Here is an 18049-nt window from a genome sequence, read left to right as displayed (position 1 = left end):
TTAACTGTAGTCCTCAGGTTGTACATTAGATCTCTGGGCATATCTTACATATCTGCAACTTTATGCCTTTTGACCTATAATCTCCCTATTTTCCCCCCAACCTGTAATCACAATTTTATTATGTTTCTGTGTATTTGGCTTTAAAAAAAAAAAAAAAACCCACATAGGAGATTATGCCGTGTTTCTTTCTATGTCCACCTAATTCCCCTTGGCATAATGTCTTCCAGATTCATCCATGCCAAAAGTGGTAGGATCTCCCTTTTTAAGGCAGGATAACATTCAATTGTATAACCCTCCATTTCTTTATTCATTCATCTGTTGATGGGACACTTGGGTTGTCTTCTGTATCTTTGCTATTGTGAATAAAAGCAGCAAGAGTAAAAGCAACATGCCACATAACAAGGGAGTCTTCATTAGACAATCAGATTTTTCAGCAGAAAGTTTGCAGGCCAGGAGAGATGGGTGGTGTATTTAAAGTGCTGAAAGATTTAAAAAACAAAACTGAAATTAGCTGGGTGTGTTGGTATGCACCTGTGGTCCCAGCTACTCAGGAGGCCAAGGTGAGAAAATTGCTTGAGCCTAGGAGGTGGAGGTTGTAGTGAGCCAAGATTGTGCCACTGCCCTCCAACCTGGGTGACAGAGTGAGACCCCATCTAAAAAAAAAAAAAAAGTACCCCTGCCAACCAAGAATACTATAACCAGTAAAGCTGTCCTTCAGAAATGAAGGAGAAATAAAAAATTTCTCAGACAAACAAAAGCTGAGGGAGTTCATCAGTGCTGGTGTGGTGAGGATGGGGAGCAACAGGCACACTCATTTATTGCTGATCAGAATGAAAAATTGTATAGCCACTTTGGAAGACAGTTTGGTGATTTCTTACAAAACTAACTATATTCTTACCATATGGTTTAGCAGTCTTGCTTCTCCTTGGTATTTACCCAAATGAATTGAAAACTTAGGTCTACACAAAAACCTGCAGATTGATGTTCATAGCAGCTTTATTTATAATTTCCAAAACTTGGAAGCAACCAAGATGTTTTTAATAGGTGACTAGATAAATAAACTGATACATCCAATTAATGTACAACAGGTCCTCAAGTAATATCATTTCGTTACAGTGTTGATGATTGGGGAATGTTGGTTTTGTTGTACAATTATTTTGCTTAAGTCAGTTTCCAAAAACCTATGGAAGATGTTAAATGAAGACTTACTATATATGACATTCTGGAGAAGGCAGAACTATGGAGACAGTAGAAAGATAAGTGGTTACTGAGGCTTTGTGGGAGGGAAAGAGGACTAGGTGGAGCACAGGGCATTTTTAGGGCAGTGAAACTACTCCGTTTGAAACTGTAAATGGATACACGTCATTATACATTTGTCAAAACCCAGAGAATGTATAACATAGCCCTAATGTAAATTATGGACTTTCGGTGATAATGATGTATCAGTGTAGGTTCATTATTATAACAAATGGACCATTGTGGTTTGTGGATGTTATAGGGAATTTGGGGAAGCAGGGCAGGGGTCATATGGGAGCTCTTTGTACTTTCTGTTCAGTTTTGCTGTGATCTTGAAACTGCTCTAAAAAAAAGTCTTTTTTAAATTAAAACAATTTAATGTCACCTTTAAAGATATAACAGATTTTTTTTAAAAAACCTGGGTGAATATTTGCAAATGGATGACAAGTCTAAGAACTGATTTTTAAGTTTAAAAACTTACAAATCAAGAAGAAAAAGATCAGTTAATAGAATTGGCTAAAAGAACAGGAATACACTATTTACAACAAAAACAAGAAATTAAAAAATTGCTCCCTTTAAACCTATCATATTGGCAGATGTCAACTTGTAGTGACACGGTGTGAAGAAACACTAGCTTATAAATTCTTAGTGAGATGAAACATTTTTGAGAGGGTATTTTGGCACTTATAAAAGTTTAACACATTTTATTTGACATTTGTTAATTTGTCAAAGGTTTGACAAATGTATCCTACAAATAGATGTAAATGTGTATGTGAAGATACATGCACAGGGATTTCTGTAGATGGTTTAGCTGTAAGTAGACACTGCTAATTCACACTGGATCTCAAGTAGGATATTTATATTTCTTCTAAGTGGAAGGCCTGTGGTAGGTGAGACTCCAATAGCAGCATTTATATATGAATAATTCATAGGCTAATCATCAGTTCCTTGCCTCTGGTTTTTTGTTTTTTTTTTTTAAAGGCTTCTATTAATTGTTAGCTTATTTTAAGTTTTTAAAATTTGTCTTTTTTGTAATCTGTAATTCTAACCTGTCACATCTGACTGAACGCCTGTTAATTTAAATGATCCTACTGGTCATTTCTAAGTATTTAATAGAGGAGTAAACAGTTAAAAGATTTGAATAATTGGGCAGTTTCCTCCATTTCTAATAGTGGCTTTGTTTATTTTATATTGGCTTCAGGAAACAGCAGTGAATTTTAGCTCATTGTTCCAAATATATTTTGACCTTTCTTAGTTGTACCTGTTGTGACTTGCCAGCAGATTTTTCAAACTGAGAAAAAAGGAACATAACTTAATTATGTTATGGAAGACCGTTCTGTCTTCTAAAAATTAAGCATCTCTTCCCTGATTCATTTATTTATCTAGGGGCTACCATTTCACCTTTATTGCGTGGTATTTTATGTCATGGTTATAGTAGTGTGTGGTAGGGAGGAGGTGTGTAAGACGGTCTGACCTATCCTACTCTTTTTTTTTTTCTTTCGAGACAGTCTTGCTCTGTCGCCCAGGCTGGAGTGCAGTGGGATGCCCTCAGCTCACTGCCACCTCCGCCTCCTGGATTCAAGCGATTCTTCTACCTTGGCCTTCCAAGTAGCTGGGATTACAGGTGTACGCCACCACGCCCGACTAAATTTTGTGTTTTCAGTAGAGATGGGGTTTCACTATGTTGGCCAGGCTGGTCTCTAACTCCTGACCTCGTGATCCACCCACCTGAGTCTCCCAAAGTGCTGGGATTACAGGCGTGAGCCACCATGCCCGGCCTGACCTATCTTATTCTACAATTATGCTCTTGGTATACATTTGAAGCTTGGGTCATGCTCTTTTAGGTAACTTTCCCTAAACGTGTAGAGAATGATGATCATAAAATAAAATAAAATATATTTTATATTTTTAATAAGATTATTTAACAACGTTTATAGCAAATTGTTTTAAAATTGAGTTGCATGGAACTGAGCAGACTAGTTGCGCCATGATTTTTCATATGTTGTCTCTGGTGGTTCTTATTTTGTATATTTGTGCCCCCTTATTTTCTTGATTAGATTTAGCCTGTTGACCCAAAAGAAGAAACAGATCATTTTCTAAGAATGTGTAATTTACCAGAACTGACTCCAGAAAATAGAGCTATCTGAACAAGTCAACCTTCATAGAATAATGTCTCATAGTAAACCCTAGAAAGTTACTAACTATAAATAATTTCACAGAAGAATTCTACCAAACTTTTAAAGAATATGCTGTTATAATACTATTTAAACCTTTGCAGAGGATAAAGCTGCTAGATTGTCATAACATTGACCACAGAGCCTTACAAACATAGCACTCATGTAAATCTTCAGGCTTGTATTGCTTGAGACTATTGATGCAAAAATCCTAAATAAATATTTTATTGCTGTTAGCCTCAAAGCCAATGCCATGCTTAATGGGAAAATGGTAGAAACATTACCCTAAAAGTCAAGAGTAAGATATCCACCATCATCACTGTTTTATCCCAAAGTGTGACGCTAACCCAAAGATGATTGATAAATCATGTAGAAGGGCTTTTATTTTAGTGCTACATGATCAAAATTAGGATTAAGAGTCATAAGACCAATGATTAAATATTTGTAACTCATACCATAAGACTTATAACCCTAATATGTATTAAGAGCTTTCAAACAATCAGTAAGAAAATGATCAACATTGCAAAAGAAAAGAACAGACTATTACAGAAAGGAAATATAATATAAACGTGTAAAGCTACTCAAAATTAAAACTGTACTTGTGACCATGTTTTCATCTAGAAGCAATAACATGTCAGGCATCCCTTTACTATGTTGTGACTGGGAATGTAAACTGGTACAACCTTGATGAATGATAATTTTACCCAAATCTATCAAAATTGCAAATACACAAACCTTTCGACCTGGAAGTTTCTTTAAGAATGTATCTTTCAGATGTGATTGGAAGCATGCAAAACGGTCAAGATTAGTTATTGCAGTCTTAAAGTGTTGGTTCTTATAGCAAAAGATTGAAAATAGCCTGAATATCCATCAATATGGGATCCTGATGTTATGTAACTAATCGATATGTAGACAGACAAATAGGGAAACACATTGTGAACAATCTGATAGAATAATATAGAAGATGAAAAACGGTTACCACTTGTATATGAAAAGAAAGGACACAGAACAAAAATGTATTTGCTTATGTGGTTCATAGAATATTTTGGAAAGATACCCAAGGAACTGTCAACATTAGATATCTTTGGGAAGATGAACTGGTGGGCTAGAAGCCAAAACTGTTGCACCTTTTATACTGGAACCCCTCCCTTCTCTTCCCCCGACCCCCCACAAATTAAACTAAATTTAAGCACTTACATATTCTGAATTCTTGGTATTTAAATTATCTTTGTATTATTGTTGATAATTATAACCAGATAAAGCTAGTTTTATGATTACTTGATCAGAAGTTCTGGAAATACTTCATTTATTTTTAAATTAAATCCTTTTGTTTTAGGCTCTCCAGCAGAACTATCTCCTACTACTCTTTCCCCTGTTAATCATAGCTTGGGTAAGTTGCAAATGTGTTCCCCTCATCATGTTTATACTGTGTCACCTACTTAATAATAAAAATCATCTCTAGGAGTTATTTTTTATATATCCGAGAAAGGGATCCTAATGAATAGCCAAATAATTCTGTATGCGGTTAAAGTAGTGCTTTTTAAAAAGAATATTGACACCATCCCTCAAAATTATTAAAAGTCTTTTCTGCTGGCAGATATAAGAAATAAGTATAATCTATTTATTATTGAAATCATATTCCTCATAGAAAATTATATAACCTATTATGGCTAGATTTTTATGGTTATGTTTATTTTATGATGTAATTAATAAAAGAGGTATGTGTATTATATATACACATTGACATAAATATGTATACGTGTATACATAGTATGGGGGTTTTATATATATATATGAGAGTGTGCGCATATATGTGCAAGTGTGTGTGTGTGTGTGTGGTCCCTTCATAACCATGAGTTCAGCATCTGCAGATTCAACCAACTGCAGATTGAAAATAATTGGGAGAAAATGAAAATAACAATACAACAATAAGAACTAATACAAATTTTATTTATTTATTTTTATTTATTTTTTGAGACAGAGTCTTGCTCTGTTGCCCAGGCTAGAGTGCAGTGGTGTAATCTCGGCTCACTGCAACCTCTGCCTCCTGGGTTCAAGCAATTCTCTGCCTCAGCCTCCTGAGTAGCTGGGACTACAGGTGCATGCCACTACACCCAGCTAATTTTTGTATTTTTAGTAGAGATGGGGTTTCACTCTGTTGCCCAGGCTGGTCTCAAACTCCTGGCCTCAAACGAATCACCCACCTTGACCTCTTAAAGTGCTGAGATTACAGGCTTGAGCCATTGCACTGGGCCCAAATTTTGAAATACAGTATAACAAATATTTGTATAGCATTTATATTGTTAGGTATTATAAGTAATCTAGAGATTATTTAAAGAATACAGGATGACGTGAATTTAAGTTACATGCAAATACTACACCCTTTTATGTCAGGGACTTGAACATCTGAGGGTTTTTAGTTAGGGGGAGCCGGTCCTAGAACCAATCCTCTGTAAATGCCAAGAGATGACTATATATATATATATACATTTCTGTATTACTATTATTATTTTTGCCCTCATTTTACCCTGCTATTTCACAATTTCTCTTTGGTTGTTACATGTTTGGAATTTATTCTACAAAATTGTGAGGTTTTTTTCTTTTGCAGTATTCCTTATGATATGTTTTAGTCAAAACTACAGAAGCTAAATATATAGTTTTCCAGTGAAATAAGTAGTCTTTTGACTCTATGGTCTGTTTCCACTTGCATGATCTTTGTGTGTTACTGCTTTCTGGTTCTTATGTATGAATGGGTTTTCTCTTTTTGTAGCTAGGGTATCTCACCAAGAGTTTGATGTTAAAATGGACAGACGTCAAAAATATGTCATATTTTGTATCCTTTTATTATTACTGTTTTTCTTTGTGTGGCTTTTGACTCATTAATCTTTGCTCTGGCTTTATCTTACCCCACATTAGCTTTTTTACGTGCTTTAGAAATGCACCAAGTATGGCAAGTTGACTGACTTTGCGTGTGATTGTTTTGTATTTGAACAGGAGCTAGACTAAAACTACTGGTAAAACAAAGAATCCAACATAAAGTGATTTAATGACATGGGAGAAATTTGAAAAAGTCTGGTATGATCTATGAAACTGGAATTTTGTGTGAAAAATACTGAAAATCTGGTATTATCTGTGGAAACCGATACAGATACTATGTCTACTTCCTGAGCTTTTGCCAGTGCAGGCTGGCATAGAGCATGTAAAGATGATTATATTAAATCTATTTTTGGCTTGAATTGTTCACACATTTCTTCCTTTTATTATTTTTTTATTTTTTTTCTTTTTCAGATTTACAGCCAGTTACTTACTCAGAACCTGCATTTTGGTGTTCAATAGCATATTATGAATTAAATCAGAGGGTTGGAGAAACCTTCCATGCATCACAGCCCTCACTCACTGTAGATGGCTTTACAGATCCATCAAATTCAGAGAGGTTCTGCTTAGGTTTACTCTCCAATGTTAACCGAAATGCCACAGTAGAAATGACAAGAAGGCATATAGGTATGTTTTATTTTCCTTGTTGTGAAAAATCAATGCTGTATACTCATAATGTAGGCATTGCATGGTGTGCCACATCAAGAGCTTGTGTGCAGTAAAACCAGCTCTCTCTCTGGTGGTTTAATTGCCGACACATTTAAGTGCACAGGCTTCACTGCTTCTAATAGATCCTGGTGATGCTTCAGCTGCAAACTCTTCAACTTTTATTTGGCACCCTTGATACTGGAAAGTTCTTCAATAAATATGTGTTAAGATAAGTTTAATTTGCTGAGTCTCTACCAGTCATAAAATTGCCATGTTCAGATTTGGGGGTTAATACTTTTTTATAAATCATGATTTTTTTTTCTCAGTTTCTTTATATAGCTCCCAGGTTTTTTCCCCCTTTGTGAGTTTATATATTAAATGAAATGTGCTTGCTGTTCATCTGAAATGAGATATCTAAAACAAGAACTGCATTTAATATAGTTCAAAATATAATTCAGGGACATCTCAAAATGTGGTCTGGGGACTTCTGGTAGTCCCAGAAACCCTTTCAGCTAGTTTGTGAGGTCAAAGCTATTTTCATAGTAGTACTGAGATGCTGTTTGCCATTTCTACTCTCATTCTCTCATGACTGTACAGTGGAGTATTCCAGAGCCTACATGCATATGATTTTGCAAGAGATGAAATGTAGATTTGATAATGAGACTCCAATTCTGTTACACTAGACATTAATGTTGAAATGTTGACACTATTTTTTTTTTTGCTTTGGAAATATAGTTGTTTTTCATAGACAAAAATGGTGAAATGTTGCCACTCTATTTTTTTTTTTTTTTTTGCTTTGGAAATACAGTTGTTTTTTATAAACATTGTTAATATGTAATGGATTTGATTTTTAAATGAATTTTTTAAATCTCAGTTTTTATATCTAATACGGTCATTTTCCATAATATTCACATAAACAAAAGCTCTTTGGGGTCCTCAGTATTTCCTTAACAATGAAGTGAAAAAGTGTGAGAGCCATTCATAATTGAACATCATTCTCATCACCTTAAAGTAACTTCTTTTAACAGTAGTTTGCTTCTGTTTTTTTTCTAATTAACCATTACCTCCTGTGAGAAGTAATGGTGGTTATCAAAGTGTGATTTTGATACTGCAAAATGATAGTGACTAGAAGATCTATTACTTGGTTCCAAGTTCTCAAATCTTGCTTGATGTATAAATTTGGATAATCTTATTAAGATACCCAGTATCGCTGTAGGTGCTTTAACTAAAATAGTTTTTTGTTTTTGTGTCTTAATTGGGGTTCTGCAAAAAAATTTAATGGGTTTTCTCTGCTTTATTCTCTTCTCTCTCCAAAGTTTTAGATTGCTGTCATTATTAGATTTTTTTAAATTTTTGATTTCTAGTTTTATAGGTGATATATATTGATCAGGGAATATAGCCTGAAAAATCTCTACTTTTTGGACTTAGTGTTTTCTCAGTGACCACATGCATGACTGTTTTACAAATATTCCATAGTCTTAACAGAACCAGCGTACCAGGTTCTGTATTAAATCTGGAATGTTAGTTGTTTTATTAGTTTTCTTCTGCTGTGTAACAAATTACCACAAACTCAGTGGCCTAAAACACCAATTTTTTACCTCACGGTTTCTGTGGATCAGGAGTCCAGACATGGGTTAGGCGATCTTTTCAGGGTTTAGCAAGGCCAAAATTGAGGTGTCAGCTGGCCTGTGTTCTTATCTGGAGCTTGAGGTCCTCTTCTAAGCCCACATGGTTGTGGCAGAATTCAGCTCCTAGATGCCTCCTGAATTCTTGTCACATGGTGCCATCCATCTTCAAAGTCAGCAATGGAGAATGTCTCTTGTGTTGAATACCTCTCATGCTTTGAATCACTTTAGCCTATGACAGTCTAGTCCCTTTTAAAGGATTGCCTGATTAAGTCAGGCCCACCAAAGATAATCTCCCTTTCTTAAGGTTAACTGATTTGCTGCCTTAATTACATCTGAAAAAATCCTTAACAGCAGTACCTAGTGTTTGATTAACAGAGAATGTATGTGCACTTCAGGGCTGAGACTCTCAGGTGTCATGTTAGAACTCTGCCTCTCACAATTGTTTTTTTTTTTAATTCTTATATCTCATATTATTTTGCATCTGTGATCTCTCAGATTCTGAAAGAAGTATATTAAAAATCTCCCAGTAGAATTTTTTCTCACCTAATCATGCTTATACATCTAGAGGTTTGGTTTCCACCATAATATATAGTTTTTAAAATGGCAAATGACTCTTAACCTCTTGATGTTTTTACATCTTTTTTCTTAACAGTAAGTGGGATCTCTAAGAAAATACAGTTGTAATGAAGATATATTTCTCCAAACATTAGTGAATTCCTTCAAAATTAACTCAGTCTTTTACTTAATATATATCATTTGTGTGAAACTATTTTACTATGTGTACTTTTTCTACATTGTTTAAATACTTTCAGTCAGTACACATGTATTTTAAAATCAATAAAATTATTGTTAGAAAATACTTGGGAGAAATATACAGTAGTATATTTAAAGTTAGACTTCAGAAAGACATTATCTGTGAAAAAGATCCTGGAAATACCTTAAATCATTTTAGAATTTTTCCAAGAAAATGCTTCCAAAGTCACACTGAAATAGTAAATGTTACAAAACTAATCTCATTTGTATTTTATTTCAGGAAGAGGAGTGCGCTTATATTACATAGGTGGGGAAGTTTTTGCTGAGTGCCTAAGTGATAGTGCAATCTTTGTGCAGAGCCCCAATTGTAATCAGAGATATGGCTGGCACCCTGCAACAGTGTGTAAAATTCCACCAGGTATGGATTCAATAATGTAAATAAACCTATCGTGTCAACTTGCTTAGTTTTTCTTGCTGCTAATTTTAGGAATCGGTAGATGATTGCATGCTCATATTCTAAAACTTGTAACCCTTTTAAAATTACTTTTTAATAATGATACTCTTTTGACAGTTTCTTTTACCTTTTTTAATCATAGGCTGTAATCTGAAGATCTTCAACAACCAGGAATTTGCTGCTCTTCTGGCTCAGTCTGTTAATCAGGGTTTTGAAGCCGTCTATCAGCTAACTAGAATGTGCACCATAAGAATGAGTTTTGTGAAAGGGTGGGGAGCAGAATACCGGTATGAAATACATATTTGGTTCTTAAATTTCCACAGTGTAATTATGTTTCATTGCATTCTTGCATATTCTGGAGTTCATTTGTATCTGTTTTCATTGAGGTTATAGAGTCAGCTGATCTTTATGTAAAATAAAGTTGGAGGCCTCCAAATTCAAAACTGTTGCAAATTACTGAGCTGCCATTATGGAAGATATTAAAACATGCACAGGCATGCATTTTAACGTAATTCAGAGTGTTAAATATCATAAAAGGGGTGTATATGAAGGGTTATGTCAGTTTATGGAAGGAGAGATGTTCGCACACGGTGCTCAAGGAAAACTTGATGGGACATGATCTAGTTGTAAAAGATGCATTGGATTTCAATAGTCATAAATGGGGTGGGCGGAGTTGGGAAGTGATAATCTTGACAACAGCATAGCAATTCAGTTTGGAGAATAGAAAAATAAGGCTGGACAAATAAATTGAGACAAAGTAGATGTAGGTTAAGAGGAGGAACTTCATTCAAAAGTAGAGGGAATACTTGCTAATGTGCCAGGCACTGTGCTGTTTTAAGTGTAATATCTAAAAATTACTATTTCTATTGTCAGTTCATTCTTTGTAAGGTTGAAATATATGAAATTGCCGTCGTTGCAGGTAACAAATGGTTCAAACTAATACATATTTGGAAATAGACATAGAAAGCTGATAATTTGCCCAAGGTTACATTATAAGTGGTTGAGATGGGACTGGAAGATAGTTCTCCTGGACTCTTAACCTCTTTTATAAGGATAGTAGTAACAATTCTATGTTTAAGTTTTAGAAAAACTAATTTGTCATCAGTGGATAGGATAGTCTAGATTATTGATGAATTAAACAATTGATTGGATTTCACATCAGAGAGAAGACTTCTTGACCATATTTAAGAGTAGGAATTAAGTAAAATACTTAGTCTTTCTTCAATTCGTATTGCTTACTCCGTATGCCTGCTTGAGAAATATTCATGTAATATAGTGATTGTATTCCTGCTTCTTCCAGCAATTTAGTCCCTTCCAAATTTATTTGTTTTGGACTTGCTTGTCTATCTTAAGTTTTGTCAGAAATCTGACTTTGAGATTGTGAAATGTGAGGTCTACTTGTTGAATACATTTAAAAATATATGTTATATATTTGTATCAGAGAATGAAAACTTGTCACTATTTTTTTCTGAGTTATATTGGTAGAATAATTCATTTTGTGATTTTCCTGTAGTTCTGTTTTGATTATTACCCTTTTGAGATGTTGTTACCTGTTAAGAATGCTGAATGCCGTTTTTTAAAACTTTAGACTTGACCTGAGTTGATAGCAAAATTGGATTTAAATTATATTGTCTAATAAGATTTCAGGTCAGACTTTTTTTTGTTCTTCAAAAGGTTAGAATAATGCAAAATACGGTAGGAATTTAGTGGAAGTAAGAGTGAATTACAGAGAGAATTCCACGTATATCTATAGATCTGCTAAGAACAGTTTTACTTGGTAAAGATACTGCCCTTCATTCACTGTGGACTCTGCTGTTCTTTAACTCAGAGATAAAGTAAAATCTGTAATTACAGAAGCAGTAATATGCAGTATGTTTTTATGAGTATTGGGAGTCAGGTACATCTGACTTTGGAAAATCAAGTAGTTTCCTGTAACATTTACAAATCAAAATGGCAAATATCCATCTATCTGTGGATATGTGGGTAGCTACCAGAAACTTACTGTCTGTAATCATTCTGGAGCTGAGGAAATAGACCTAATGATTAGGTTTCTAAAACTATTTTTTTAAAATTTCCTTAATGTCATCTTGGTTATTAGCACAAAAATTAGGAAATGTAGTAAACAGGGAATTTAGATGTATGAAGAATTCGTATTTAATCGAGTGGCAGCCTTCTTAAACCTACTCCCCTTGGGTGACCTGGATTATGAATTATTCTAGAAAGGGAAGTGGGACAGGGGAGAACAGGGCAGCCAGGACCATTGTTAGGCCATCTACCACAGTGGGTGGGTCACTAGAACTGACACCCTTGGGGAACCTCTGGGAAACAGTAAACAGTCTACAGAATTATCCTACCCAGGGGAACAGAAGTGCTGGGCATGTAAATGTCAATTTCTGTTTCCTTGGTTGAGGGCTGCTCCTGGGGATGCTTATTTCCTGGCACCTCTAGCCTTTTTTGGGTATATCAGAGAAGTTCCTGGGCACAGAAATGCAGATACCTGCAGTTGGAAGTTGTCTAGAGCACACTGAAAAATCCAAAGGGTATAGTGGGGCACTGATACCATCTGCCTCAGAAAATGACATCCTTGGAAGTACAGTTTTAAATTACATTGAACATGTGTTGCTTGGAGATGAAGAGTTGATAATGAGCTTTTCTCATATTTGAAGGGCTGTTTGTAGAAGCAAGTGGATTTATTGATTTTATTCTGTATAGCAAATAAGATGGAACTAAAATCAGTGCATGGAAGTGACAGGATGTCATTGAATAATTTGTAATTCTCTTAGAGTTGCCCCTTTTGTTGAAGCACTATTAAAAGCCTGAATGGTGTTGCTAAGAGGGATGTTCATTGGCTTTGGCAGAGAAAGTTGAATTCCAGCTTTTAACACTCTCTGTGATGTGGGTTTGGCTTGGGCCAAAATTTTGTTTTTGCTTTGGTATACTTTTATGTAGATTCCATTTGATATTTGAGTATCTACTATTCTGTGGTTGATTTGATAAGTACAGTTACTTTATGTCTTGGTTTGCTTGGACAATCCTGATTCACGTGTCTCCTTTTGGCCTTTTTTTTTTTTTTTTTTTTTTTTTTTTTTTTTTCCCCGAGACAGAGTCTCACTCTGTCACCAGGCTAGAGTGCAGTGGCATGATCTCGGCTAACTGCAGCCTCTGCCTCTTGGGTTCAAGTGACTCTCCTGTCTCAGCCTCCTGAGTAGCTGGGACTACAGGCACACACCACCAGCTAATTTTTGTATTTTTAGTAGAGACGGGGTTTCACCATGTTGGCCAGGGTGGTCTCAATCTCTTGACCTTGTGATCCGCCTGCCTCGGCCTCCCAAAGTGCTGGGCTTACAGGTGTGAGCCACCATGCCTGGCCCTGGCCTGATATTAATAGTATCTACATTCTCTCTCAGGTGTTCCATTTTGGACGATGGTGAATAATAAGATCACCTTATTAATTTTAGTTTGATGAGAAAAATATGTTCTTGTAAATCACTTCTAAAACAAGGTCATCAGAAGTACTTTGACTTTGAGGATCAACCGTTTTTCGGAATAATCGTGTCCAAAATTGTATACACAACCTTTTAATTTCTGTAAATTTTTAATGCAGTGTACCTAAACATAGCCATTTTCCCTGCCTGTGGACTTGAATTTCATAATCATTTTCCTGTATTCTTTTAAACAGAAGGCAGACGGTAACAAGTACTCCTTGCTGGATTGAACTTCATCTGAATGGACCTCTACAGTGGTTGGACAAAGTATTAACTCAGATGGGATCCCCTTCAGTGCGTTGCTCAAGCATGTCATAAAGCTTCACCAATCAAGTCCCATGAAAAGACTTAATGTAACAACTCTTCTGTCATAGCATTGTGTGTGGTCCCTATGGACTGTTTACTATCCAAAAGTTCAAGAGAGAAAACAGCACTTGAGGTCTCATCAGTTAAAGCACCTTGTGGAATCTGTTTCCTATATTTGAATATTAGATGGGAAAATTAGTGTCTAGAAATACTCTCCCATTAAAGAGGAAGAGAAGATTTTAAAGACTTAATGATGTCTTATTGGGCATAAAACTGAGTGTCCCAAAGGTTTATTAATAACAGTAGTAGTTATGTGTACAGGTAATGTATCATGATCCAGTATCACAGTATTGTGCTGTTTATATACATTTTTAGTTTGCATAGATGAGGTGTGTGTGTGCGCTGCTTATTGATCTAGGCAAACCTTTATAAAGTTACAGTACCTAATCTGTTATTCCCACTTCTCTGTTATTTTTGTGTGTCTTTTTTAATATATAATATATATCAAGATTTTCAAATTATTTAGAAGCAGATTTTCCTTGTAGAAAAACTAATTTTTCTGCCTTTTACCAAAAATAAACTCTTGGGGGAAGAAAAGTGGATTAACTTTTGAAATCCTTGACCTTAATGTGTTCAGTGGGGCTTAAACAGTCATTCTTTTTGTGGTTTTTTGTTTTGGTTTGTTTTTTTGTTTTTAACTGCTAAATCTTATTATAAGGAAACCATACCGAAAACCTTTCCAAGCCTCTTTTCCATTCCTATTTTTGTCCTCATAATCAAAACAGCATAACATGACATCATCACCAGTAATAGTTGCACTGATACTGCTGGCACCAGTTAATTCTGGGGTACAGTAAGAATTCATATGGAGAAAGTCCCTTTGTCTTATGCCCAAATTTCAACAGGAATAATTGGTTTGTATAATCTAGCAGTCTGTTGATTTATCCTTCCACCTCATAAAGAATGCATAGGTGGCAGTATAATTATTTTCAGGGATATGCTAGAATTACTTCCACATATTTATCCCTTTTTAAAAAAGCTAATCTATAAATACCATTTTTCCAAAGGTATTTTAAAATATTTCAACAGCAGACCTTCTGCTCTTCGAGTAGTTTGATTTGGTTTAGTTACCAGATTGTATTATGAAATGGACCTTTTGTAAATGTAATTGTTTCTGCAAAATACCTAGAAAAGTGATGCTGAGGTACGATCAGCAGATATGGGCCATCTGTTTTTAAAGTACGTTGTATTCAATTTATAAATTGATTGTTATTCTACACATAATTATGAATTCAGAATTTTAAAAATTGGGGGAAAAGCCATTTATTTAGCAAGTTTTTTAGCTTATAAGTTACCTGCAGTCTGAGCTGTTCTTAACTGATCCTGGTTTTGTGATTGACAATATTTCATACTCTGTAGTGAGAGGAGATTTTCCGAAACTCTGTTGCTAGTTCATTCTGCAGCAAATAATTATTATGTCTAATGTTGACTCATTGCAGTTTAAACATTTCTTCTTGTTTGCATCTTAGTAGAAATGGAAAATAACCACTCCTGGTCGTCTTTTCATAAATTTTCATATTTTTGAAGCTATCTTTGGTACTTGTTCTTTGAAATCACATCCACCTGTCTCTATAGGTATCATTTTCAATACTTTCAACATTTGGTGGTTTTCTATTGGGTACTCCCCATTTTCCTGTATTTGTGTGTATATGTATGTGTTCATGTAAATTTGGTATAGTAATTTTTTATTCATTCAACAAATATTTATTGTTCACTTGTTTGTACCAGGAACTTTCTTAGTCTTTGGGTAAAGGTGAATAAGACAACTACAGTTCCTGCCTTTGCTGAGACAGCAGTTACACTAACCCTTAATCGTCTTACTTGTCTGTGAAGGAGATAAACAGGGTACTGTACTGGAGAATAACAAATGGGATGCTTCAGGTAGGACATCAAGGAAAGCCTCTAAGGAAAGGATGCATGAGCTAACACCTGACATTAAAGAAGCAAGCCAAGTGATGAGCCAGGGGAGATAAGCATTCCTGGCAAAGAGAATAGCATCAAATGCAAAAAGGTTCACACTAAAGGAAACTCCTGATTAGGTATTAATGCTTTATACAGAAACCTCTATACAAATCCAAACTTGAAGATCAGAATGGTTCTTCCATAGTTTATAATATTTTGAAGGTGGCCTTATTTTGTGATAGTCTGCTTCATGTCATTCTCACTAATATATCTTCTTCCTCAACCTTTGCTGTAAAAATTTCATTTGCACCACATCAGTACTACTTAATTTAACAAGCCTTTGTGTAAACTCTCACTGTTTTAGTGCCCTGCTGCTTGCTTCCAGACTTCGTGCTGTCCAGTAATTATGTCTTCTACTACCCATCTTGTGAGCAGAGTAAATGTCCTAGGTAATACCACTATCAGGCCTGTAGGAGATACTCAGTGGAGCCTCTGCCCTTCTTTTTCTTACTTGAGAACTTGTAATGGTGTTAGGGAACAGTTTGTAGGGGCAGAAAACAACTCTGAAAGTGGTAGAAGGTCCTGATCTTGGCGGTTACTCTTGCATTACTGTGTTAACGTGAAGCAGCGCCTACTATGCTGTTTCAGTAGTGGAGCACATCTCTACAGTTCTGGTGCGATTTTTCTGTACAGTATGAAATTGGGACTCAACTCTTTGAAAACACCTATTGAGCAGTTACACCTGTTGAGCAGTTTACTTCATTGTTGTAATTACATTTGTGTTGAATGTGTTTGATGCTTTTTAATGAGATGATGTTTTTTGTATTTTATCTACTGTGGCCTGATTTTTTTTTTGTTTTCTGCCCCTCCCCCCATTTATAGGTGTGGTTTTCATTTTTCTAAGTGATAGAATCCCCTCTTTGTTGAATTTTTGTCTTTATTTAAATTAGCAACATTACTTAGGATTTATTCTTCACAATACTGGTAATTTTCTAGGAATGATGACCTGAGAACTGAATGACCATGCTTTCTATCACATTTCTAAGATGAGTAATAGTTTTTCCAGTAGGTTCCACAGAGACATCTTGGGGGCTGGCTTAGGGGAGGCTCTTGGAGTTCTCACTGACTTTGGTCTAGCCAGTGGCATCTTTATTCTGTACTGAAGAACTGCGTGGGGTTTCTTTTGGAAAGAGTTTCATTGCTTTAAAAAGAAGCTCAGAAAGTCTTTATAACCACTGGTTGAGATTAGAAAAATATAACTGGGTTTAGGCCTACCTTCTGGAATACCACTGATTGTGCTCTTTTTATCCTACTTTAAAGAAGCTTTCATGATTAGATTTGAGCTATATCAATTATACCGATTATACCTTATAATACACATTCAGTTAGTAAACATTTATGGATGTCTGTTGTTTGCCCAGCCACTGTGATAGATATTGAATAATAAAAAGATGACTAGGATGGGGCCCTGACCCTTGAGCTGTGCTTGGTCTTGTAGAGGTTATGTTTTTTTTCTCAGGACCTGTCACTTTGGCAGAAGGAAATCTACCTAATTTTTCTTGAAAGCTAAATTTTCTTTGTAAGTTTTTACAAATTGTTTAATACCTAGTTGTATTTTTTACCTTAAGCCACATTCAGTTTTGCTTGATTTGTCTGTCTTTTAAACACTGTCAAACGCTTTCCCTTTTGTTAAAATTATTTTAATTTCACTTTTTTTGTGCCCTTGTCAGTTTAAGACTAAGACTTTGAAGGTAAAACAAGCAAACAAACATCAGTCTTAGTCTCTTGCTAGTTGAAATCAAATAAAAGAAAATATATACCCAGTTGGTTTCTCTACCTCTTAAAAGCTTCCCGTATATACCTTTAAGATCCATCTCTTTTTTAACTACTAAATAGATTCAGCATTTATTCAGCATTAGATACCCTCTTGGTCTGAGGGTGGGGTAGGTTTATGTTGGGATATAAAGTAACACAAGACAATCTTCACTGTACATAAAATATGTCTTCATGTACAGTCTTTGCTTTAAAAGCTGAACATTCCAATTTGCGCCTTTCATCCCAAGCCCCTGCCCACCAAGTATCTCTTTAGATATCTAGTCTGTGGACATGAACAATGAATACCTTTTTTCTTACTCTGATAGAAGGCATTGATATTTAGACATATCAAACATTTCTTCTTTTCATATACTTTACTTTGCTAAATCTATTATATTCATTACCTGAATTTTATTCTTCCTTTCTACCTGACAACACACATCCAGGTGGTACTTGCTGGTTATCCTCTTTCTTGTTAGCCATGGTTTTTTTTGTTTTTTTTTTTTTGAGAGGGAGTCTCGCTCTGTTGCCGAAGCTGGAGTGCAGTGGTGTGATCTCGGCTCACTGCAAGCTCCACCTCCTGGGTTCACGCCATTCTCCTGCCTCAGCCTCCCGAGTAGCTGGGACTACAGGTGCCCACCACCACACCCGGCTAATTTTTTGTATTTTTAGTAGAGACGGGGTTTCACCGTGTTGGCCAGGATGGTCTCGATC

General features: G+C 35.4%; 1 protein-coding gene across 8 annotated transcripts in view; it reads left to right on the top strand.

The window, feature by feature from the left end:
- The window catches only part of SMAD2 (SMAD family member 2), an 89500-nt gene extending 74352 nt beyond the window's left edge, over window positions 1-15148 (top strand). For 5 of the 8 annotated variants that reach the window (XM_063716775.1, XM_024235718.3, XM_024235720.3 and 2 more), the window contains 5 exons: window positions 4747-4800; window positions 6699-6911; window positions 9594-9731; window positions 9910-10054; window positions 13447-15148. In XM_063716775.1, coding sequence (XP_063572845.1) covers window positions 4747-4800; window positions 6699-6911; window positions 9594-9731; window positions 9910-10054; window positions 13447-13570 — 674 coding nt within the window. In that variant the 3' untranslated portion in view covers window positions 13571-15148. 8 annotated transcript variants of the gene reach the window in all.
- The last annotated feature ends 2901 nt before the right edge of the window (window positions 15149-18049 follow it).

Source organism: Pongo abelii, chromosome 17 (genome assembly GCF_028885655.2).
Source record: "Pongo abelii isolate AG06213 chromosome 17, NHGRI_mPonAbe1-v2.0_pri, whole genome shotgun sequence".
Taxonomy (NCBI): Eukaryota; Metazoa; Chordata; class Mammalia; order Primates; family Hominidae; genus Pongo; species Pongo abelii.
This window is presented reverse-complemented; position numbering and strand designations above follow the sequence as displayed.